This window comes from Dreissena polymorpha, unplaced genomic scaffold (assembly GCF_020536995.1).
Source record: "Dreissena polymorpha isolate Duluth1 unplaced genomic scaffold, UMN_Dpol_1.0 chrUn043, whole genome shotgun sequence".
NCBI classification, from domain to species: domain Eukaryota; kingdom Metazoa; phylum Mollusca; class Bivalvia; order Myida; family Dreissenidae; genus Dreissena; species Dreissena polymorpha.
Genome location: NW_026273357.1, coordinates 200555 through 228279, shown reverse-complemented (window position 1 = coordinate 228279; position 27725 = coordinate 200555). Strand labels below are relative to the sequence as shown.

Genomic DNA, 27725 nt, shown 5'->3' with positions numbered 1-27725 from the left:
ATCTATGCGTTGAACACAACCAAGATAATTTATCGGACACGTGGCGTGGTCAATACTTTTCACAACTTGATGGAACCAGTCGCTCTCTAGATGTATAAAGGTTATTCGGAGGTAACGAGTATAAATAAAAAAACAATGACGTTTATCAAAGTTTGTTATTTATATGTCCCTTTTCTGTTAGATGTAGGTCATATGTCTTTATTTTTTAGACGTTATTTGCAACTGAGTGTTATTCGCTTTTAAAACCATCGTATCCTTTTTACGCGTGATTACTGTAAGAGCATTCATTCATATGAGTCGCGTTCTGAGAAAACTGGGCATAATGTATGTGCGTAAAGTGTCGTCCCAGATTAGCCTGTGCAGTACGCACATGCTAATCAGGGACGACACTTTCCGCCTAAATTGGATCTTTGCTAAGAAGAGACTTCATTTAAACGAAAAATGTCATACAAGCGGAATGTTTCGCCCCTGATTAGCCTCTGCGGATTGCACAGGCTAATCTGTTACGACACTTTACGCACATTCATTATGCCCAGTTTTCTCAAAACACGACTGATATTTTTCAGCAAATGCCCTTAAATTTTGCTTTACGAATTATCCGCTTGAAAACGTATCTTACGCCTTTAACATAGTATGAGTAGGGAGGTTAAGTGGATAAAGCTCGACAAATTACAATAAAAATATAATATGAATAATATGAACGTAGAGTTGACTACACATAGAGTATTACAAATCGGATTTCGAACTTGAACAAACAAAGTGAAGCGTATTAAAATACACAAAATCGCACTTCGAAGAAGAAGTGTTGTCTCCAAAGTAAAACGTTATTCAATTTGCAAATTCGCACATCTAAAGACAAATGTTTTTGATATATGTCGCATCTGTAAAATGACATATCCATCAAATTAAAAATAAAGTGTTGTAAAGATGCATATCGAACGTTTATACGGTATTTATTTTCAAAAAGTATATTATCGTGTAAAATGTATACTTTATTTATTATGTAAGTGGTTGCTTATAAATATGTTTTTGAAACGCTTATATATTTTTTTTCATATATTGATAAAAAGTTTGTCCATGGTTACTCTCAGCAGGCAGGAAAGATTAAGTACTGGTGTGTACTATCAACATAGGGACTTAAGTGTTGAAAACTCTCAATACAGAAGGTAGGCCAATGTTTGCCACTGAAGGCGTATCGAAACAAAAGTTGTGGTATCGTTGTTGTTTTTTTTTAACGTTTTCATCCTTCAAATATTGCTTCGAAATAAGTATCGGATTAAAACATGGAATATGTCATTTTAGGGCGAATTTAAGGCAATATGCCCCTTTAATACAATAAGAAAATTAAGGCCTTTCTTATTTATGATGCCGATTTCATTTACTATTATATACTTATTTATATAATTAAATCAGTTCTTTTAATTCTGACTACGTGGCCGTTAAATAACTTGAGCATACATGCTTGGTGGTTGTTGACATCACGTGATATCAGACGCGCTTATATGGAGTTCGAAAAGACAAAGCTTGCCGATCCTTTTCACATGCCATATCGGACGAGTCCGATATCACATGACCATATAACATCCGCTAGAGTCTGGGAATATTTATATAAAAGAAAAGTTTCGAAAATAAACAACACACAAGAATATTTTATCGCACGTAATTAAACAAAATAAAAATAATGAAGCGAGAAATCATGACTTAAATTTAAGAATTATGCATTACAAATAAATTTACAACAGTTATATATACATGTATGTATTAGACATGTACTTCTAAATGCTGTGTACCACTAAACTACTTTTCGAAGCAATGGTCTAGTGTAAAAATTTAAACAACAAAAAACTATTACAAAATAGAACGGGATTTAAACGCAATACGCTCACTTAACATTTTATTAATATTCATTTATTTTTAAACTTGTCAATTCCGTGGTATACGTTCAGGTTGAAAATGTTAACACTTGCCACGTGCTACGTCAAAATGGGCGGGGAACGTGACTGCGGCTGGGTTTCGAGGGGCTTAGATTACCAAATAGAGCTGCTTGTGTGAGGTGTTCCATGACATTTCCATTTGTATGTGAGACGTCGAAATGATGGTACTTTCGTTTTTCCTGGTGTTTTGACTTGCTGGATGATTTTATGGACTAATTGCTGTTTGAAAGTTGAGTGCCAGAGAAAAATACTTTAAGATGTTATATATTTGGAGAGATATGATGCTGCAGTTAATTATGCTATGTACGCTATTATGACCACTGAGCTGCATGATATCAGAGAAACAGCGTCCTAAACACCTCAGCTACTGTTCCATGTGTTTCCTGGCCGAGCGGTTTATAAATGTATCGTAAACTGTGCATGAAAGCCTTCTCACATATGCTGAGATTGTTCGCCTTAATTGACGAAGTCGCTCGCATGTTTCAAATTCGCATCATCAAAACAAAAACTAGAACGTTACCCGCTTACAACTCTCCACATCCAAGTCTCATTAGGTACTTCATTAGTAAAGTAATAATAAAATTAGTTAAATTAAACGTGTATCACACCCAAATGACAGTCGTATTTTCTGATGTTCTCTGGGGGTTGTAATTAGCGATGACAGATAAAGACTTACAACCATGTTGACGTAGTTAATAAAGGCATAGAGTTTCCTAGGTTGAGTTCGTTGTAAGTTTAGTTTGTGTTAATAGATCACTAAGCTTCATGTGTCAGGGTATTTACCCGATACGTAAAGTTATTCAGCGGTCAATAAACTGGTTTGTTTTAACGTGGAACAGAACAAAAAGTCTCGCAAGGTTATTCTTCATCGCACCACGTATAACATGTATCATAAAGACACTTGAAACATATGTAGCAATTATAGAATAAATGTAAATAGTTAATGACAGATGTTGGAACAAGTGTGTCTATATTACTTAACTTAACTAACTAATCAACTAATAACTAAATATAAAAATTACTAACTAACTTGCAGCTAACGAACTAACGAATCATCTGATAAATAACTCATTACTTAACAAACTTAATCAATGCATAGTTCCGCTCACTGACCCGTCCTTGGTAATTGTTGCTAGGCTTTACACGCTACATCCAAAATGGCGTCCGCTGATGCTGAAGCATCCGATACGCTTGTAAATATTTATGACAATATTTCAGTTAAATTCCTACCAAATTATGATAAACTAGCAGATATAATTTTTAATAGAGGTCTTAATTATTACACTCAAGGATGGATTCATAATATAAAGATTTTTAATGAAGAAAACCGTGTGCGTGTCGTCGCTAAATGCTGGAGATCAATGAGGAAAAATGAAAAACGAGAGCGCCGATGGCGTTAAAAGCATAGGTGCAAGATACAGGGAAGAATGGCGTCACGTGGTATAATGTAGTTCGATATCGCCATCCGCGAATTTCTCAAATCAATAATTTCAAACAATTACCGACTCTTTAAATAAATAATCTTTCCATTTACATCAGTGTTTGAAACGCTTATGAAAAATAATTACCCAAGCCTTTCAAAATTTAAGCACGGACAGATATGTATCGAACTATTCTTTTCACAAATGAAAATAGACGCTACCCTATTCGTCTGCGTCAAGAATTTGTCGTAAAACTTGTGGTAAGCGTTAGATGCAGACGTGCACAACAGATTGAGTTCTGAATACAGATTTCTGAATGCAGATTTTTATAGAAACTCCTCACAGCAGTTACTTCCCTTGCTTCGCCCGGTCAGTAACTTCTAGTATAAGGGAGGCCACTGCGTAGGAGATTGAGATTGCAGATAGAATGGTTTTACGAACGAAATTTGTTTTAGGTTATAAGAAGTTTTTTTGACATAAAACTGTCTTAGAAAAAATCACTAAAAACGGTGTCAGCAATATTCTTGGAAGAAAACGTTAGAAAAATGTTTCAAAAAAACAACTGTAAGAATGACCATATACTAAATTTAATAGATATTTCGTCTGATTTTTGATCAGGTAAGGCTTCATAAAGGGCAACCGATCGATGTGGATTTTTGAAATGTGGTATATACCATAAGCATAGGTGCGTAAACGCACCTATGCTAACCAGATCGTTTAAACATCGATTCATCCGAGGAAAAAAATACAGAATCAAACTGCATTTGTAAAGTCGGGTGAGTTATTATACATGATTATTCAATTATTAAAAAAAATCATTTTAATTGGTAACATCTTTATTAATCGTAAGTTTTTATGTAAATTTAATTATGTAGAATATTTACATTATTTCAGACTGACTGGGCAATGTTCACACATCATAGTGTTGCTAAAAACACTACAGGGATTTAAACTGCATAACATTGCCGCAGTTCCAAGCAAACTTAGCTGTACAAGTGTTCGACAACAATGGCATGTCCCAAGAGTAGAGAAGATCAAGCTACTGTACATGTATTTTTTTCTCAAAAAAAAAGTTGCAAGAAGTTGAATAATTAAATTAAAACCTTTACCAACTTTGTTTACCATTTGAATGATTCCACGGGCGGAGATTTAACCTCTTGAGTGGGTGACAGTGCTTACATTTTTACAGTTTATTACCCAGTGCATATACATTGAATTTAGATATGTGCATGTACAGTACATGTATGCATATATTAGCACTGTTCAAGGTGACGTTTACATTAATGATTATCATCACAATTGACACAAAAGAGTATCTCTCGTACATAACATAGAAATCATTAAAGAAAAATATTATAAAGTAAATAAAGTTCTTACCGTGGAATATACGACCTTGTTTACATCTATTTTCGTAACATTGAGCTGCTCGTGTGGACGGCCGCACGCTTTAAAGGGGCCGTCCAACAGATTTTGGCATGTATTGAAGCTTGTCATTAAATGCTTTATATTGATATATGTAAACATTTGAACTAAAAATCTCCAGAAAAAAAAACAATTAAAAAAGGAAAAAAGTAACCCTCAACAGGGCTCGTACCACTGAACCCTGGAGTCCTGGGGTAAAAAGTCTTCCGCCTAGCCCACTCGACTATCCATGCTCATGCTTAGAGTGGATGTACTATTTACCTATATAAGCAATCCTCGTAGTATCCCAAAATAAAACGACAACAACAGAACATTCCAAATTAATCAATCGTTTCGCGTCGAACGACGCTTTATAATTTTCAGGTTTTCAAACGATGCATTTAATAGATATTTAAGAGCATGGTAAATATTCCGTATTACTATTTCCTCAAAAATAGCATAACTAAAACGAAAATTTGCGAATCTGAAACACCTTTTTGTAAATTTTGTCATTTTACCAAAACGTGAAATATGTTGGACAGCCCCTTTAATCCATCTTAAACATTTTTCTAACTGAGTTTTTGGCTTAGGGAAGGTTATGAATTTGGCACCGTTTATTTTGTCAGGGAATCGGGCATCGGCCTTGCATGTCCCCCATGCAGATCTTCGTACCATTTTGGAATAATTTGATTAATACTTTCGTTAGCAACACTTTTCGCTTTCGATTTAACGAATGGCGTGTGAAGCGGTAGCAACAAGCTGTCTGGCAGCGAATACAGTACCGCTACTTGATTGGTTGAAAATACGACTGTAGGAACTATGCATTCTAACTAACTGACTAACAGCAAAGCGCAGTGGATTTGTTCAACTGCAAGAAATAATTACCAAAAAGCGGATATCGTTCTAATCTCTTCTCTGTTGTGCGTTTTCTTATATGACCTAAATGTGTTTGCATTTGTCCGCGTTCAATATTGAGACTTAACATTTACTTCATATCTATTTTACGGCTAAATACAAGTAGTTCAATCTATAATAACTATGCGGAAGGAAACTGCTTTTCTGCATCGACATTTAGAGGGGGCAGTCACGTGACGATCAAAATGGCTACGTCAATGTCGAGACAAGTATTTTTCGTCGTTTTATACTATTTGTTACTTGTATTATTTTTTATATGCCGCTCACTTTCCAGCCATAACAGCAAGAAAGTGATTATCGACTTTACTCGCTACAAAATTTCTTAGCCGGGTCACAAAATTACAGTTTAATTAAATCGAATGACACTTGAGAAAAGTTTAATATCAGAGAACAATTTTTTTTATTTATTGCTTTCTTTAAATATGTACTTTTAATCTCACGACCATCATAAAATACATGAATTAATATTTTTGATAAATTAGTTTTTCCATATGCCATCCGCTTTAAACAAATTTACACATTTACAATCTTAAAATGAGGCAAAAAAATTCCTTCCTTAATTTACTTTTACTTAAGCGCAATATGGCTTGTCTTTATATATTGTTACTCCGACTCTAAAGAGATTTTTACTGGTCTGTAATACCAATTTCGAGTGTAGATCACATGTCCTTAATGTGTTTGTTGGAAGTAGTGTATAGCAGATCTTAATTTCATTTCTGTTCTTAGCCTGTTACTGCAAAGATTATTTAATCTGCTGGAGTATTGTTTCCTTTATTGGGATATCGGCATTGCTGTTTGAAAAGGCTAATTTAAATCCCAAATAACTAAATTTCACATTATCACAATAACAGGTGGGCATGCGTATACGGGAGTTTACCGGGTTTAAGAGATGTTAGTCTGAATTTACTTCCAAGATGGCGTCGTTTTCGTGTTTTTCGTGATTGAGTAGAGGATAGAATAGTAGATATAAACCATTTATATGTATATTTTTCTTTAAAATAGATACACCCTTTCGGCTCTACGGTTTTTACGCTTCCCTCTTGTTTCTGTTGTAAGATCGTAGGGACGGAATAAAAAAAATAATAATGAAAACCGTCCACAATTATGTTGTCTGTTTACGTGACGTTCGAGAATTTGGATGTACAAAAAGAACTGTCTCTTATAATACACATTATTCACGCACGTGTACAGTTAAATATAACTGATATAACGAGTATTTAACTTTTCCGACGCCGTTTCAACTCTAAAAACAAATTTATTACAAAAAAGTTAGGCTTAACCATTTTTATATTACGCGCACACAATCTTAGCTTTAAGTATGTGAGAAAACATATAATCATAAAAATTATTAATATAACATTTATTAATAATAAAAATTGATAACTCTCGATCTCGGAAGAGAAAATGTTTTCAAAAACACAAATGCGGAATTCATTCACGACAGTTATTTAAATAAACTCTTCCTAAATCATAAATATTCTGTCTTTCTGACTTAAGGGTGGACCGAATGATCTCGCAAACAAGAACGGTGTGCGGACTCGGGACCAGATCATCGATAAGAACGTCATCCCTTTTAACAATACATATTGATTATATAGATCGACATATATATTACCACTCAGACTTATAAAGTTTTAAAGGCTTTAACAAAACAAGTTTTTATTTAATGCTATAAAACTTATTGATTTGCGTAAATGTTATCATCGCCTTGCGGCTTCGACTTCTTAGCAAAGTCAATGTCAACATATTCGATAGTTTCTTCTTGCCGTGGAGTGTCGTCTTGTCGAGATCTCGCTTTCGATCCCGATGTCGAGCGGGCTTCCAGTAACTGAGTGTCAAGTTCGACATAGACCAGCTGTCCCTCAGTACATTCCTAAAAATGCACTTTGTTTAGTAGTCATCATTAATTCCGTACTGTGTTAAATCACGTTGTTGTTTGGTATTGTATCCTTTTGATGTTAAGTTTTGAATCAATTTGATGTTTAACATTGTGTCATAGGTTATGTGTCGTGATTTACCCGCTGGCGATATCAAGAGTGTATGTCCTGATAATGTTTCCTAGCTGTATAATTCTTTTTTTTATAGCTGTATAATTCCAATCATAAATATATATGTTACAGAACGAATATTAAAAAAAGATACAATTAACAAATAAAAAACAATATTTGTGTATGTTCATGCTAATAATATAATAACCTTACGTTTGAGTGTGATGGGTTTATCTCAGTAGTTGACTGAGTCAATGTTTGTTTATTCCGTGATTTAGAAACAACAGCATATTCTACGGAAGATTCACGATTCTTGTCTGAAACACACGGGCACAATGGAAGTAAGTTTTCAATCTAAAATCAAAATGAGTCAAACAATGTTTTTCTACACATTTGCTTTTTGGTTTTATATTTAAGCAGAAGTTGTGTTTGTTATGCTAGAATGTTATTACAATGTTTCTAAAAGAAATGATAAAGAGCCTACCTTGTAAGTCATTCGAAGGAGGATCACCATTACTGGAAAAATATAGATATGCCTATATATATACGTGAGCAGTTTCGTTGGTAAATATTGTTTAATGAAAGAGTCGGTTTAGTTTAAATACAAATCAGTGAACTTTTTCATATGTTAAATAATCGTATTCAACACGCTGTAATGATTTGGATGTTTTATACGCATTTGCAAACAATTTGCATGCTTACCGACGGCTTGGCATTGATGACTGGTTACCTGTGAATAAAGAAAACAAATTCTACATTTCTTCGGTAAAAGTCACTATTCTCCAACAAATGGTTCCGCTATATAGAAAAAATTCGTTGCGTATATGAACAATATTTTCTAAATTGAACATAGTCGGGATTTATGGAACCCAATTCTTCTTTAATATAGTGCATATCTGGTAAAGCATGACATGAAAATTACCCATCCATTTGCATAATCTTTTCAAATAAAATCTTTATTCTTATACATGAAATTCATACGTACGTCTCTTCAGTTTGATGCACATTACAATACCGATTACTAGCCCAGCCAGAAAGAGGCACGACACCACAATAGATACCACTAAAATTGTTGAAGAGGGCCGATTTTCTTTCGATACCATAGCACTTTCTTCTCCTGAAAGACAAATTAAATAAATCGTAATAACTTCACTTTTATACCTTTTGTTTGTATAGGTGTAAAGCTTACATTGGTAATGGCTCTTCTAAAGTTGTTCAAAAGATGCTTGACCTCTAATGAAGGAATCTCGCAAAAACGCATGCATCTTACATTTCATGTGATAAATTCATATTCATATTTTATTTATTTTCGATTATTTTCTGTTTGGCGAACGAAGATATAGACTTACGGAGGGTACGGTTGAGAAACAGACATAGAGTAAACCTATATTTGAACTTCTCTTTACTATTTGTGTTAATAGATTTTTAAGTAGAAAAAAGACGTTAAAGGTTTTAGGGAAGTAACATAAAATTTTGAACTTGTCTTCAAATAAAATGTCAATCTAAATGCCGATATCTCCGTTTTAAACACCAAAGTTCTTTCCATATCGATATGCCCTTTTGAGACATTTTCAGAACTAATTCTCTGCAGAGGCAAACGGATAAAAACTGATGAAAACGGATGGAGGAAAACATATCATAGGTTACAACAACGGAGACCGACCAAACCCATCAAGTTCCTCCTACGTCGTCATAAATTAAGCGATAGTAAATAAGTTTCCTTTAAATTGATCATCATAAAACAAAAGCTCAAAATACCTTTCGCAATGACAGATGCATTGAACGTTCCAAACATATGTTCCACACTGCACACATAATCCCGTTTCTCCCCTTGCAACAAACCAGAGACTAGGACAGGACATTTAATGGCTTCTTTGCAGGATTGCGTGTGTTCAGTTCCGTCTTTTGTGTACCTCCATGTGATGTTTGGCGGAGGGTAACTGTCGGCATAGCACGTAATCGAATACGATGAACCATCTTTTCTCGGCGTAACTTGAGATGAATTTATGAGGACCATTGGTGTGACTGTTAGATATATATAAATATGTGAAGACAAATTAATTTGAAACACATCGCGTCGATTCAATTATAAGAATTGGAAAATTCAAAAAAAAGTTTCGGTGAATATTACAATTTGAACAGACGTAGTTCGTTAAAAATATATAGAAAAATGTCAAGCTGTAAATATAAGTTTATCTATTCTTTTTATAAATCGCCCGACTTACATGGAATATAAAGCACTTCGGAAACAGATAAAGACTCGAAAGGCGCACAATGCATTGTACATGTTATATTTCGACCGTTCATCTGACGCGTTGCATTTAACTGAGCTGTAAACGTGATGAAGCTTCCATCAGACATATTTCCAGGCCGTTTGAGATAAACCAAATCGTCCGGCGTTGGTGACCACGTCATGGTACACGGCATATTTGTTTCTGTGAAATTGCACGACACATCGATGATATACGATTCTCTTTGCTTTGAAAAGCTGTATTTGTCAAGTTGGATCGATACCTCTGATGGAGGATCTAAATAAAAAAATCTTTACATCAACGAAACGTTTAAGACCATAATTAAACATGCGATATGCCTCGTTTACATCATGCTTGTATATAAAAGTTAATGTAATCAATTTATTCCCTTAAGGAACAAAAGTACTGTTTTATGCTTATACACAACTTACACATATATCGCACTTCCGATTTACTTTCTGCAACAAAAGCTGAGAGATTGTAAGGTTGTTTTTGGTAGCACTGAATTTCATTTTCATTCCAGCTATTATTTGGAACCGACGTTACAGTCGCAGTACTTTCGTACGTGCGTGATTTCTCATCAAATATATCAATCTGAGTGGATGTGATAACATCTGAATTTAAAAACATATATATGCTAGACTTTGGTCGGCCTCCTTTAATTGAACAGGTAATGTTTGGTGCCATCCCTTTATATATAACTGGAACATTCAGTTGCAGTTTTCCAGGTATTTCTGTAAAACGATACAAACTAAGTAATGAAATTGAATATGTCAATTAGTTTTATAACGCGATATCACCTTTAACGATACACACCTTATGATAAAAAATCATGTTTTAAGACCATTGCAAAAATCGGATTTAAAGATTGAATTTTATAAAAGAAACCGAATATCTGACAGAAAAGAAAAATCCATCATACTCGCAACATATAGCTGAGCAGAAACGACCAGAGGTTCCTTTATTGCGCAGTTTATGACTGAACAGGAGACGTTTGTCAAATGATCTTTGTCCGTTACCATGTCCACAATCAGTATGTACATCTCACCAGTGCGCTCGATATTCGTGCACACTCGACCGTTAATTTTCATGGAAACATTTGTGCGGTTTTCTAATGTTTTACAATAAATCTTTCTCGATGAATTGTTAGAGTGTAGAAGGAGACATCCTTTGCAGTCATCTAGATCATGTAGCGGACTTAGGACAGGTGCATCAGGTGTTTCTGTTGAAACACAATAATCAAAATTCTTAAAATGAGTGTATAAGTGCGCTATATTTACATTTTAGGTGAGCACAATACATGCGGATTTAATATTGTGTTAATTTTTATAATACCCGATGACTTCCATAATACATGATAAATGCTAACAATATTTAGTCACAATCTTATTCAAACTTTGAAAGAAAAACTTACGAAAAACATTTATGGTTATTGGATCTGTGTATTTGTTGCCGAATACAAACTGTAGTAGTTTATCAGTACACTGAACTCTGTACGTATTTCCATCAATGGCCTTTGCGATGTTTCTGATCATTAACACATATGTCGAGTCACTTTCATTTCGTTGCTTATACAACTTTTCTGTAGCAGGATAAATACGTCTTTCGTTCGATGCAGAGCTTGTTTCCAACCAGTACAGAACGTAATTACTATTAAAGCCTACTACCGCTGGTGCGGGGATGAACACGAGTTCTGCATGACTTCCTACCAAGACACAGGGTGTGCGCATGTACAAGTGTCCGCAATCTGTCAGCTCTAAAAAACATATGTTTTATTTCTATACCAGCGTTTTATATGTCATTAAACATGAATTTGATGGGCTTTTTATAAACATAAAATGTATCAAAACATATTTAAATTGAAACATGCGAATTAGTAAATGCTTGTATTTATATGATTTATTATTAAATAACAATACGTTGCTAAAACACGAAAACATAATTTAATCATAATGAAGGATGTTATGGTTTCACAATTAGTACACTGTTTACACATGTTTTTTGAAATATGAAAGTTTGAGAAATAACCTGTTCCCAGCATCTATAAATTGCAAGCGAGCGCCCATTTCAGATAAAACGCATTTTTTTATTTTAAATAATTATCAAAACTAGGGTAATTGCAAATCTGTATGGGTTTGAAACCGTGTGAATGAAGGTCGAATATTCGACTTAATAATAATTGTCATACTTTTAATTAAACATAAACATATATTGTTGATTTTCATATTAAAAAGCAATTATAATGTTTATTTCTTCAATTGTATTAAAAAAGACAATATCGGGTTTGTCATGCATAATTTAAACTACACATATTCCCTTGTTGCTGTTTTTATTTAATGACAGTTATTTTTTGAATTTTGAAAAGAAATGAATACCAGATTAAGAATCTTCATTAACGCGCAATGATTTAAAATAGTCTTTGATGCTTATAATGGATTAAGAATATAACAAATAATTTTCCGAATCGTATTCACATTTAATGACGGGTCTTATAATAAATAATATTTTTGAGTTACGGCAGTAGAGATTCCTGTGGAGGTGTTCAGAAAAGCCTTTTTTAAACAATCTTTTAAAAATGATAAAAATGTGATGTATCTACTTTGAGATACATACTTATTAAAATACGTACCTTTTAAGTGTAATCGGAATGTTTGCGTTATACAACTACCATACTTAATATAAAAATCATCATGCAGTAAATTATTCGGATAATTTATCAGTACAAATTTGTGAACATTCGTTTCATTATCAGAAGTATGCAGGTGGTCCATAACGACCGCGTTAATATTCCAAATTGTAGGTGTTGCATTAAACTGGTTGAAGGTTTGGTTCGGAAGGAAGTGTATGGTAACATTCCTGCCATAGAACAGCAGGTCTGGATTTTCAATCTTTATATGGCCGCACGGGTCGGAAAACACTTTTTCTGAACCTGAAAAAAATAGAATGGAACAATTATTTTAATTATTATTATTAGTAGTAGTAGTAGTAGAATTAGTAGTAGTAGTAGTTGTTGTTGTTGTAGTAGTAGTAGTAGTAGTAGTAGTAGTAGTAGTAGTAGTAGTAGTAGTAGTAGTTGTAGTAGAAGTAGTAGTAGTAGTAGTAGTAGTAGTAGTAGTAGTAGTAGTAGTAGTAGTAGTAGTAGTAGTAGTAGTAGTAGTAGTAGTAGTAGTAGTAGTAGTAGTAGTAGTAGTAGTAGTAGTAGTAGTAGTAGTAGTAGTCAGCAGTAGTAGTAGTAGTAGTAGTAGTAGTAGTAGTAGTAGTAGTAGTAGTAGAAGTAGTAGTAGTAGTAGTAGTAGTAGTAGTAGTAGTAGTAGTAGTAGTAGTAGTAGTAGTAGTAGTAGTAGTAGTAGTAGTAGTAGTTGTAGTAGTAGTAGTTGTAGTAGTAGTAGTAGAAGTAGTAGTAGTAGTAGTAGTAGTAGTAGTAGTAGTAGTAGTAGTAGTAGTAGCAATAGTAGTAGTAGTAGTAGTAGTAGTAGTAGTAGCAGTAGTAGTAGTAGTAGTAGTAGTAGTAGTAGTAGTAGTAGAAGAAGTAGTAGTAGTAGTAGTAGTAGTAGTAGAAGAAGAAGTAGTAGTAGTAGTAGTAGTAGTAGTAGTAGTAGTAGTAGTAGTAGTAGTAGTAGTAGTAGTAGTAGTAGTAGTAGTAGCAGCAGTAGTATTAGTAGTAGTAGTAGTAGTTTTTGTTGTAGTAGTAGTCAATATATATATATATTTAAATATTATCTCCTCGCTTTGTGTGTGCTCGGTTAATTTATAAAGACATTACAGATTTGTAAGTCGGTAATCATCCGTTGAAATTGAGAAAACTAAACAGGGTTTGTAACACAAAGAGAAGAATAAAAAGTGTGTGTGTGTGTGTCCGTGTGCGCGTGTGCGTGTGTTTCTGCGGGTTTGGCAAATTGGCAAACAGCGTAGACCCAGATGAGACGCCTCATGATGGTGCGTCTCATCGGGTCTACGCTTATTGCTTACAGAAATTTCTTTAAATTCTCTAAATATAGAAATATATATATACTAGACATCCCTAATTTTGTAAATAAATTGATCCAATTTAGAAGGATGAGAGAGTCCCCTAGGCATAAATGGGTTAATCTGACTGTGAATGCACTTGTGATATAAATATAATGAGATACCAAAAGTTGTTGTGAACAACTGTTTACCAACGTCAACACGTAACAAAAACATCTTAAATCCGTCACTAGCAATACAATTGAAATGTATAAACATGAAAATGAAAAAGAATATAACACACCAAATAAAAAAAACGGGGATAAAAAGAACTATTTCAAAACATGGCATCCGATTGTACATTAGTGCATGCACTGTTATGAACGAAAATTACCAGTAAGCTGCAGTTGCCCTAAAAGCAATAATAATCCAACAATCCCCTCAATATTGCAACTCATGATTAATATTTATTGTACTTTATTTTTAGCAACTTTGCTTAACGCAACACAATCGGTCTCATATTTAAGAATCTATCAATTAAGGATGTAGGTTCATAGGAAGGATATGGATTTAAGATCTTAACAACGGAAAACGATAGTTGTGTAAAGAGCCTTCTTAACTATACATACACCGATCGCGCTTACAGTTGTTAAAACATAGTTAAACGATGAACAAATATCGGTAAAATACAATTACATCAAACATGATATGATTGATACAAAGATAAATTAAAAGGATGACTATGTATATAAACAGACAAATTGTGATAATTAACTAAAATCATCATTACAGTAACGGGCATTTATGTTTGCTATTTAAGCTAAGGACGTATTGCACGGCCAGAAGTTTTTTTTATTTATTTTTGTAATATTGAGGTTTAACGTTCTATAATCATATACAAATCAGTTATAATCTAAATTTATAAAATATGTCCACTTCATTTTTCATCTTATCTTAGGACGCTCCACTGGTAATAGCAGTATGGAAAAAAAAGATAAGCTATAAACAAAATAAGCAGAACTGTACACGTGTTTTGACTTAAGTAACCATTACAGGTAACAATAACTGAATTGTAGATTCATTTCCAGATTAAGTTTTTCCCTCTTCAAGATAAATGGTATTTACATTGATCTTGACCCAAACGTAATCCCATACAACGTCTCAGGGTTCAATACAAATCTACAAAAGGGTTCAACGAGAACATACTGATATGGTTTATCAAAGATACAAAATAGTGCTTTGAAAATGATGTATTAAAAGGGCCTTTTCACAGATTTTGGCATGTTTTGAAGTTTGTCGTTAAATGCTTTATTTTGATAAATGTAAACATTGGATCTAAAAAAGGCTCCACTAAAAACATGAATACAATTTGTTTTTAAAGTAACATTAACTGGGCTCGAACCACTGACCCCTGGATCATAGAGTAAAAATCTGTCGCTTAGACCACTCGACCATCCGTCCTCACACAATATTAAATGTATTTTATACTTTATATAAGAATTCGCGTAGTATCACAAAATATAACGACAGCAACAAAACTCTCCAAATTATTCAATCGTTTCGCGTAATAACTCCTTTTAATTTTCAGGTTTTTAAATGGTCAAAAGCTGCATATACGGGATATTTTAGAGAATGGTAAATGTTCAGTATCACTTTTTCTCATTAATATCATAACTGCAACCAAAATTTGCGAATCTGAATTTTTTTTTTTTATTTTGTCAATTTACCCAAACGTGAAAGTTGCCTTCAATCATACTGGTATGCAGTATAAATATACATATCCATGCATACCGTGCATTAGTGTATTGAGTTATTTACGTCATTTTTTGTTCATTATGAGCACTTTTATCTTTTAAAGAATGACAACGTTATGAATGCATTTGAATGTTTAAGTCTCACTCATTTCGATTAGTCGTTATGTTCTACTGTTTAACTTTTTATGTTATTTTTTCTGAACCCAGAATGCAAAGAAAATCAACGGCTATGCGACCGATTTCATACGAATTTTTGCATTCTTTTAACGCCCTGTGCAGAGGCTGTAACAAACCACGCCATCACATTGATAACATTTAGCGATAACGATAAAAGATAACCATGCAGGTAAGTGTTGATCGATTATGCATCTTAGGTTATGAACACCACTTAACTATCCCATTTTAAATATTGATAAGTATATCAAGTCTATCTATGTCTAATATTTGCTTCACGTAACAACCACCGATGCTACATGTGTATTCCGATGAAAAAAATGCTGCACATCAACATTAAAACGCCTCATTAAAAATGTTTATTAATAGAATACAATAATGTTTCGAAAAGCTTGGGCATGCGCATTGAGCACCATTCATGATTTAATTGACGCAGGTAAGATTATGATTAAGAAGATATTGTTGCGAAACAGGGAATATGTAAACAGACCTAACAGGAACCATGAAACTTTGCTCCATACCGGTAGAATAGCAATGATCTATCTCGAAATTCTGTCCACGCGAACTGGAATGTATTTATGATTAAACCGTCATTGCGCACGATATAAGTATGTAGATAGGTTCGTGAACTGATTATCTATATAAGTTTATCATGTCAGCAAGGGGATAGGTTGCAAAGTACGTCCTTTTTGATTTCGGTTTAAACTGTTTAGTATGCTAGGTCTAACGAGAACGTACTCCAATATGCTGAGTCATGATATTCAATGATTTATGACATAAACTGGTTTGTCAGTTATGTTCGTGGGATTTTAAAAGCAAAACAAGTTTTATAGTTTTAGATTTTATATATGTAGAAAAAAAGTAAGGAGCAAGATGATACTTTTTTGTTTAAAGGAAAACACAATAATACTTAGATTATTAACATGATGCAGACAAACCATAGCAACGGATTTCGGCAGCTCTTTGATGATGACATTCTTGTATATTCTGATATAATGACAGGTCTATGAGAGCACTCGGGCAATACATGTTAGCATCTCGATACATAATACAGTACACATTCGTGTTACTTTAAATTAATCATTTTGACTCAAGTGAAAAGCAGGTGTAATGTTGTATGTGTTATATTAATTTTCAAACACTCCGATGTTGAAGTCTCCACAAAACAATTATTTCATTAACAGTATACTAACATATCATTGGGAATATACAGTACTTTTTGCACACTATACTACTTAAAATGGTATTGATAACTACAGTTAAATGTGTCAACATAGTAAATAAGACTTCGCTTGATGTTCTCCGGTCACAAATGCGGCAGTTAATTATGAGTAATTCAAACTTAAATGCTATAACACTTTCAAACGAACATTTTAGCTTTCAAAGTTTACCATTCTTGTTCAAAGAGTGAAATCCAGACGCAAGACCAGCTTGTGCATGTACTTATGATAACCAAAACGTTATCATGCAAGGTTTGTCGTTGGGTATAGTTTGTTATTTGTTTATATAGAAAGTCAATATTTTTTTTCTGAAAAATGTGTTAGTTTTTTTTATTTTACTTTATTTTGTTTATTTATTGAGTGGGGCTTTATATTATTACATATCTTCAATAAGTTAGTTAGTTAGTTACACCCCCAAATGTCCATACAAACAATCACAGTATATACGTATATATAAGTATATAATTAGGATAGGGCTGACGTTGTTATCGGTTGAACTTCCCACTTGCACGTGTCAGAATGAAACTAATTATCTAGAAAAACTTCCTTTATGATAACGGGAAACAAATGAAGTTGTGCTTTATATGGATATGATGCGAAGGTTTCAATCATGGTATACACATGGAAAATTCCCATGAAAAGTTAGGTCAATATTTTTAATGATTTCCCCAGGACGCTTGGCGGATTGTTTCCCGATCACGTCGGGCCGATGGCAGCCTTTCCGAGGAACGCTCGCCCGCTAACAGTATAAAATGTTGCCGCCGAAAGTGACTGGAAATACTTTAGCTGTTCCTAAATATGACCGAAATATATGTTCAATCATCTTTTTGCAATAATCAATAGGCAATATTTTATTTTGTTTGCAATGTAACATAAGACATGAATAAGTTTCAAATTTATAAAAGATTTTTTTTTAAATCAAAATGTTGCTTAACGAACAATATCAGTCAGTGATATTTAAACACAAATACATGGCGTAGCTTATGTTCCGGCTGTCTACAATTAAGGCATCTTTATTTATACCACTGAATATAAACGCATATTGATATTCCAAAAAAAATATCAGGGAAGAAATGTAAGTTAGCCCTTGATTTACGGCAAACGGCCAATTGCCTATCATACAAAAACAAAGATCCAAATAACATAACTTAAAAAAAAGTATTAAAGTGTGGGTCAGAGCCTTAAAACGATCAGTGCAAAGTATATAATCACAAAACAAACAGGTGTAAATACGAATATACATTATTCTTATAGCATTACAATTGCAAAAAAAACTGTTAAAAGAGAACAACAACTTCAAATTTATTTCGAAGTAATAACGACTTCATTAACTCAAAAACAAAGAATTACTAATCGTTGGTTATTATTAAACGAAATTGATTAGAATAGATTCTTCATCAAATTTCTTCATCAAATTTGCTGACACTATTATACGTTAAAATGTTATTTAAATAGTCAAATATGTAATAAAGTGATCGTATTAACTGTTTCAACAGCAAACTTTGTTCACGCAACAACGATAATTAATCACCAAAAATTAAATGTGTAAAATATTTACATATTTAATTCTTTAAGAACCTATAATATTAATAGATTCTTAAAACTCTTAATAATGTATTTGTTAACAAAGTTTTAAGGTTTAGCCGAACTGTCCGGTACTGAGTGTTCTAAATAAACCTCATTAACCTATGTCATCTATTTGCACATTGAAATGTTCCACATTGATACCCTGCAACAATCAGTTGCAATTCGGTGACCGTAAGTTATGAGATGCGCAATATTCATAATTGGCAAGAGTCCAATGATAAGCTAACAATGTCTACCTTTTGGATATATTACATCAGCATGACCCGATCATTTGTTTGTATGTAGTCATCGGTTATCTACTTTCCACATATACGTTTGATTGTTGGAAATCATTTTCTGGAAAGCAATCTACCCGATTGTAAGGTAGACATATATAAAGGACTATACATTGTGTTATAACATCAGAGAATTAATCGGTGAAATGTTGGAGAAGTGAGGAGAGGAGGATAAGTTTTAATTTAATATTATATTTTGAAATTAAAATCGTACTTTCGTTTTCCTTAAAAAGAAGGTCAATGAACCGTGTATTTGTTTAAATATGTAAGGCTATTATTAAATAGTTTGATTCAATTTTAAATTCTCATTAATATTGAAATTCAGCTAGATCTTAACATTTCTGTTATCATTATTGGTTTTTATTGACAAAATTTACTCTCATGCAAACAATTACGAAAAGAAATGCATATGTAAACATGTGTATAAATTAATGCAAATACTTACACCTGTCTATTCATAGACGTACTATTTGTATTACATGTGCATTGAATGTATGAATATGCGTCAGAAGTCCTACTGGGCTGTTAGATAATATTAAGAATTCATACGGCTTATATGCTCATCTCAGTAACATGTCAATCACCACGATAAGTAATAAAAGTTCTGTATGAACTAAGGCTATGGATTCTATGAATCATATCGATTTAAGCTTGTTGATTTGTGATAGGCCTTGCAGAGATATGATTATTCTGCTACCAATGCATGGTCAAGCACCAATTAACACAGGTGATAATCGACGATTTGGCGGGAAAAGCAGAAACTGCGACACTCTCGTGGTGACACAAGATACACGGACAATCAAGGACCCAACGTCTGTGATAGGCATGCATTGTTGCTGTGCAGAAGTCATCAATGCATAACCTAGCACAAATGTGCGGCCCTGCATCAATCCAAACGTTGTGCTATGTGGAAAGAAGAAGTGGTAGTACGGATATGCATCGACCAACATCGTGGACCATTACAAATACTACTTTCGTTGCACGTGAAACAGACGTGATGTCATTCATTAATACGGTAAGCAAAGTGATCGACTAATAAGATATCATATTTTACATGTCCACTTCCTCATATTGGTATTGGTACAATACAAAATAAAAGAGCTAAATTCAAATGAAACCAGTTCGCAAAATTGATGTGTTTTGTATCCTTTTGTAATTATTGTATAAATACAGACTTAATTCCTTTTATAGAGATTTCTTTTTTCACAGGCATTGTCTAACACGGAACTGCATACGTTGTGAACGATTCAAGAAGTTAAAATAGTAATAAAGTGTTATGTGTTATACCACATATAGGCTATACCACACGTCGCGCGCCTCGACTAAACCTTAAATTCGAAGACGCTATATAAATATATGTATTTACGAAAACATTTACAATAAGACGCGCCCACTCCTTGAAACCTGTTCAGTATGAAAAGCGTGATAGGTTTATTCCCAAATGTATTCGCATTGAGTGGCACAAAATCGGGGTTGTGTGCTTTAATTTAGCCTTAGCTTCGTTTTGCCAGAGATGAAAACACACTGTATTAATCTTAAATCGAATACAACTAGTTGTTGTTGTAGTTTATTCTCTTATAATCTCCATGGCTTATGATAAGCCCCAGTATAAATATGGAACATGTATCTTAAATAATTGTTGCACTGACCTCTTTTAAATGGATGCATAAAAATATATCAACCAATGAGCCCGACTCTGCGCTATTACGGTTAGGGTTGACCAAAAGCACACGAACTAAAACACTCGACTCCCGTTCTTTGGATGCCTATATTGTGACGAGTCATTGACCTCGTACCTATGAAGAGAGTGACAATGAGTCCTGGAACGATGGAATGGTGCTTTTATGACCCGCGTCCTGCGAATACGGATATTATGCCATATGCGGACAACGTAGCTCCAGCCTGGCCTTCGCATCCGCGCAGATTTGTCAGGGGCTACACTTTCAGGTAAGAATACCAAGAAATCTTGCGTTAGTGTATAGCGGACGGCGTGACTCCTCGCAAAATAATTACGCAATAGCGCGGTGTGTTGTCTTGATGTACGCAGGCCGCATATGACATAAGACCCCATTTCGCATGACGCGGGTCGTAAAGTATTGATTTTTAGCGATCGGAGTTATTGAGAGGTATGTTTTTAATATGGCCCATGTGACGCTAGATGTTCAGCTCAAGTACACCAAACACCAAACTATACATGTAAAGTTTTTTTTTCAATAGTTACATGTGAATAACACTCATATCTTACCAGTTCTTAACTATTCAAAGGCATGAAAACGTTAGGCGTACTAAACACTTTCGTCCGTGGTCCGTACTTGCATAAGATACCGCTTCCATACCCCATCCTGGTCCGCCCCGGTCGTCTTACTCTTCCGATAAGCCTTCCGCATATGTGTTTATCACTAGGGGAAACGCGTGTTATAAATTAAGCTCCCGGAAAATATTCTGAGTTCAGAAAATATTGTGGAAAAATCTCTCCCAAACATGGCAAAGTAGCCGAAACCAATCGAGAAAGTGTGAACTCTAAATGAGTTTCCTCCGTACTTCCCTGGACGTAAGCGCTATATGATCCAGACTTATATAAATGTTTATATTTCGAAGTTTACGACGTCCATCCGCACCTTTGACTGCATTATGATTTGACCCGGAGTGTGTACCAGTAATCTAACTTAATATATAGCTCCACGAAAGTTTGGACGAACTCAGAACTATAACAGCAATTTCCAGCTTTAAAGTTTTGAAGGTTTGATTATTTGTTTTTGTTGTCTTCTTTTGTTGTGAAAGGTAACATGAGTTTCCGTAAGAAACACCACCAGTCGGGTATGGTGACCGCCGAATAAGCTCACGTGCGCCTGGAGCTTGTATGGAACTTGGTCGCCGGGGTGAAAAGCGCATGTAAGGACCACTGCGCTTACTAACAGCACCAAGACTGACTTAAATCACGATACATCTCTGAGCACGTGTGCATTTTGTATTCAAAATTCAAACCAAATGATATCGCGCCATATATGATATGTAGCAAAAAATATAGAAATCACATGGAACCACGATGCCCTAGCCATGTACGAAATTAACGAAAAGGTCGACTCTCATAGTTAACTGGCAGTCCATATTGAACATATATTATATTATAATATATATTAATCGACAGTGTCCCATATAGGTTGATAGCTGGGTTTGGGTTTGTGACTAAACGAATTGACGATTCCTTGTACTTCCAAAAGATACTAAATATCACCAGAGTTGCGCGTCATTTATTTCTATTTATAATCAAAATAAACAAAATAAATACAATAGCGAAAACTTATATACAGGAAAACATATATACTATGTTAAATTTAATTATCAAGATAACACCATGTAATAGGATAGATTTTAAAATGCGATACAAGTTTCTTATCAGACTAGTCGACAGTTACTGTAGATAATATTTGTAAGGTTTTAACAACCAAACTTTGCATCCAGTCTTATTTCATGTCCATTTATGTACTTTATATATATTTGGTTGGTATACAATGAGATCTTAGTATTGTGCATCATGATATAGTTTGTATTACGCAATGCATACACTCAATCTTGTTTTAATTTGCATTTTAGTCTTTAGCCACAAATAAATAGTGTACGTACACTTGTTTTTCACATGTATGTCAATTTTCTTTTAAACTGAAACTCATACCCCAAAAGCATGTTGATTCATTTTTTTAAAGAGAAGTTTGTTTCAGATAAACAACTTTTTTTTAACGATAATTGGTAGCTTGTTTTACGACATCGGATTTTGGGCGGGAATACAAATCGGGTACAGACTAATATATATCGACCGGGTACGTTTAAGTATATTAACCGTACCCAGGGTACATGTAAGTATACTTAAGAGTACCCGGGGTACATGTAAGTAGTACCCGAGCCGACAATGACCAATTGAGCGTCAATTAGACATCCTCAATGTTCTTAAAAGTTAACCTGAAACACTGCCCCAAGTCTGCGAAATAACGCGCCAATCAATCATTAGTAAGACCTGAAATGGGATGCTGCTCTACAATAAAGAACCCGCAACAACAAAAACGTGTGAAACAAATTTAGCAGAATAGACCTACGTAACGCTGCCATATAGTAAATGTATATAACTAATGATTATAATCATGTTTGTTTTAGAGGATTTGATATGTTAGTACCGTGACAAAAAAGGAAAGATATATGATGTTTCGATATTGTAAATCCATATTCATTTTTCTAATTAACTAACACATTAAAATAACTATTCCGACCACTTGCAAGCGTGTCTGAAGTGGCACGTTTCTTAAAAAATATTTGTATTGTTTTACTTTCCGCCTTATACATTTCTTTCGGCTTAATGTTTTTATTGCCACTAGATGGCGCTAAAGTGACGGCAACTATGTAAACAATAAAAAAATAGATTTATTTCTTAATTAATTATCTTACATTCATGTTATAAAAATGATCAACGTACATGTTCAGCTTGACTCATGATGTCACTTTCAGCGGAAGATCGAAAACATGTTTGGCAAGACCACAGGGATTCGTACGTAATTTTGTGGAACAAAGTACAACACATTTCGGACATGGTTATTCGGGCACATTTTGCAATATCTATCTTTCTACTCTCTAATGTTGATTAAAACCCCTTAATAGGACAACGCTTCTGCCGAGTCAGCTAACATTTTGCTAGTTAATCATAAACTATGTTTAGTTTTGTTGTGCCAGGTTTGGGACAGAATCCAGTATTGTCTTGTGCAACAGGTACTTATTTTTCTTCTCAGTTCTTAGAGCATATATTTGCTATTCCATCATTTACAATTCAGCCCACAAAAATCTTGTTTTAGGCATGCAAGTGCAAAATGATTGCCTAAATACAAATGCATGAAAATTAATGATAACTTATTAATTTAAAGGGTAAGGCCTAACAAAATAATGTTGTGGTTCTGGTAACATTGCCAAAATTTCTAGGAAGGGTAGGTCGATTTTTTTTTTTTTTTTTTTTTTTTTATTTTCTCCAGACAAGATGCCTGTTTTAAAAAGCATTTTATGCTGTTTTCACATGTACACCATTGAAAAGTGTTCCCATTATTGTGTAGTGATCTTCTTTGTATATTTATCATTTTAAAAACTCTTTTTTTCCAGCCAGGTGAGATTCAAATTATGATAAAAACCAACAGAACAACCACCATAATTCCTGTTTTCGCCCCAAAACGAAGTTTAATATGGGTGTATGAACGAAATGAATGCAACTTGATCAAAGAATATATCAATGTTATTAAATCACATAATTGAAAGTTGAAAAAATCACTGTTTTACCCCACCCACTCACGATCGCATGAAACTTACCCAGTGCTTTCCACAGGATTTTTTCAGACGCGCCGGGCCGTTAGAGGGGGGGGGGTATAGGCTGCACCCACCATACGTTTTTTATTACATTAGAGTGAAATGAAATTAGTTGGTGCTTTATGACTCTTCAAGAAAAAAAAACCAGCAATGACGTCATTTATAACGACCTTTAAAAAAATTTGTTTTACCCGTTTCGCATAATCCCGTCTTGATCGATTCCTTAATACATTCGTATCAACCATACTTTCTATCCATTACTGCATATACTTACTTCTTTTCCCATCGCTACTCATAACCCGATAATCCCGTATATTACAGTTGTAAAGCAAATTCTGGTAAATACGATAAAAGTGCTCCAGAAACACAAACATTCGCCATTTTTCAAGTATCACATACATTTTGGCATTTGTTACTATTTAAAAATGTTGTGAAATAACGTCCAATCGGTGCGTTTTTTTTCCACTGAACATGCGTAAATCGCCTGCCGTGATGTTCATGTTTTATACAACACAAAATACACCCACACTTTCAATGCGACGTTCTACATGTCTGAATAATTTTCGCGCGCTTTGTAATGAGACCAAGGAAAAAGCACTGTTTATTTGACACTAGAATGTGTTAATGTAGTGTTAGCATTAAACTTTAGAAGCGTGTTTCGGATTACAAATTGAATAATGCTTATTTAAGTATCGAACGAAACATTTACAGTTGTGATAATAAATTAAACGATAATTTGTTAAAGCGCATTACGTATCGAATCAATGTTTTGACCATATTATGCATGAAATGCACAATATCCACGAGGATTTCACCCGGTTGCCATCATCTGTCTTCTAAGTAAATGGCAATCTCTTGCACGACGGTTACATTACATTCACCTCTGTGTTGGGCTCAGAACGTACTATTGTTATGAAAGCGTCTCATTCATGTCATGATCATACCAAGCGTTCATCATTGAGGTTACAGTATACTAAACAATCTCTTGCACGACGGGGGTTACATTGCATTCACTGCATTAAAGAAAACCATCTCATACCATGATATCTTATATCAGTCTTAATTCATTATTATAAAATTGATATGTTTTTTGTTGTAAAGAAACCAACATACATACACACGTCGAAGCAATTCCTAACGTCACTCAATAAACATTATGTTCAATTATTTACATATGTAAAGTGCGTGGAATGATTCCATCTGCGTAAATGGGCAATACAATAGTTCCAAAGAGTTGCACTAAAACTCGCAAGTATTTGCACGATTTACATTTAAAAGTCATATTTCTTAATTTAATCCATGCGATCTTAAATATCCATTCAAATATACATTGAATGCGTTTGTTCGGTTTTAGCTATTTTATAAACAAAATGGCGTGCTGAGCCTTTCGCAGAGTTGAATGTGAGAGCAAGGAACGACAACTCTGCGTGGAGATTGAGTAAATGGCCGAGATTTCATCGTGGAGGTGTACACCGTAGGGACCGATGAGTGTGTTAGATAACAAAGCCAACAAACTGCCATAAAATCACACACTTCTGGAAATAACGTCAATGCAGGTACACGTATGAATGCTTACTACTGTTGTCGCTCATTCAAAGCTTGCGCTCTCATTGGCCAATTACAACGACGATCCGCCTTAAGGCGGGATTTAGGTGGGTTAAGAGGTACATGACGTAATTAACAGAGGATCATAAATCGGCTCCCACAATTTTCGGCTAAGTCGATATCGCTTAATATTAATCTTACTGGAAAACGGTAAAAAAAGTTTAGGGTCGGCACGGTCAATAAAAACTTTACGGTCGGCGCATTTTCTTAGTTAGGGTCGAGTGACCGGAATCTCAACATTTATTTGTTTAGGCCTAACAGTTTAGCATGTCTATCCATAGTATCGGCCCTCTTAATGAATACATACAAATTTGGAAGTGAACAAATACAAAAGCACTAATGTTTTATATTAATCTATAGTTAAATGTGTATTCTTGGACATAACAGAGAAAACTGCATTTAAATCAGCAACCTTTGACAAAATACTGGCTAGACTTGTCTCCCTGTAATAATCTGTTTGAGTACAATAGTCTCATATAGTATACGCCCTTTAAATTGGTTGCTTGGATTTGTTACTATGCACATGTGCTTGTTCTAAAATCATAATTTAATTGACAAAGAAACTTTTGCTCATGTTGTTCTTTAAATATTTGTACATTTAATTCTAATATAAGTGGAAGGTAAAACATTTGATAAAGTTACTATTTATCCATAAACAAACTAACATAATTGTGTGTCACGTAAATAAAAAATCATAGCATCAACCTGGAAAAAACATGGCTTACTTTCCATTGAACACCTGAAATCGTGAGAATGATAGTCCTAATAGTCACGGTTAACCATCAAATTAATTACAAATTTCCAACAATTGAAAAAAACATTAACTTTCCAGCACTTCTTGAAAAAAGTTTCATTAAAGGTACAATTCTATGAGGAGGACCGATACTATGAGAGTAAGGAATATGCCTTCTACTAGGCACTTGGCTAGAATGATAGGACTTATCAGGAGTAAAGACATAATTCATGTGTCAAAACTGTGAGGCCTTTAATTTAGAGGATTGACACTAATAAACCAAATCTACCTTAAATGATGAAGCATAAATACCTTTTTTGTAAAAACAAAACATCGCATTCTTATTGTTGTAAAGTATTAAAGTCATGTTTTTTTATCAAGCAAGCTTGAAAAATACCTTGCAATCCATAATATCTAGTTTAAAAAATGGAATCATGTAAAATACAGAGTCAGCGTTAAGGACACCTGTTACTATGCAAGTAAGGAAGTATGTAATTTTTTTAACTTTTAGCAGGAGTGTCAGTCTGACTTCAAAATTATGATATAAATGCAAGGTTTATTGAAAATATATATATAAGGAAATAAAAGTCAAACTATACTAAGAAAAATATTGGTCAATAAAAAAGCTTTATTTTCCTTGTAGGCTCACACAAATAAAGACACAATTGAGTGACCGCAAATTCCCAGTAAAAGTGAGAACACCAATACGCAGTCCGGCAGGCAGGTCACATTTTTCATATCGAAGATACAGACAGACCACTCCACCCTATCTACCCAGGTACTTGTCTTCTGTTTTAAATACCAAATTACTAGTTATTTTAAATATGTGTGCAGGTTATTACAACTCTCAGTGCAATTTCAATATTTATCAGATTTCCCCCCATTATTTTATGAACCATTTGCAGAAACATTGTTCTTTAAGGCTCTAATCTTGGCTTAGTTTTAGATTATAAGAACGTATTCAGGTACATATTAAATTCTTCATCAAAATTTATCCACTTAGATTTAGAAGGTTTTCATAACCAAATAACCAAAAGCACTTTTTATATAGATAAACAAAGTTTGTCCATTTTTGTTATTTCTACAGATGGCATGTTCAATCTCTTTTTACAACACTTCAACTATAGTTTTTATGCCCCCTTTCGAAAAAATGGGGCATATAGTTATCGGACTGTCCATCTATC

General features: G+C 34.0%; 1 protein-coding gene across 3 annotated transcripts; it reads right to left on the bottom strand.

Moving 5' to 3' along the window:
• Positions 1-7016: 7016 nt before the first annotated feature.
• Positions 7017-14374, bottom strand: LOC127863825 (uncharacterized). Of its 3 annotated transcripts, none has more exons than XM_052403480.1 (12): positions 14251-14374; positions 12541-12840; positions 11326-11667; positions 10834-11133; positions 10343-10645; positions 9885-10187; positions 9418-9684; positions 8645-8776; positions 8362-8389; positions 8144-8175; positions 7873-7976; positions 7017-7544 (listed from the first exon to the last, which is right to left on the bottom strand). In XM_052403480.1, exons 1-12 carry the CDS (start codon positions 14312-14314, stop codon positions 7350-7352), a joined length of 2370 nt encoding a protein of 789 aa, XP_052259440.1. In that variant the 5' UTR covers positions 14315-14374; the 3' UTR covers positions 7017-7349. The 3 variants fall into 3 exon arrangements, with proteins under 3 accessions (XP_052259440.1, XP_052259442.1, XP_052259441.1); XM_052403482.1 differs by having other exon boundaries at positions 10343-10525; XM_052403481.1 differs by having other exon boundaries at positions 11326-11658.
• Positions 14375-27725: the final 13351 nt, after the last annotated feature.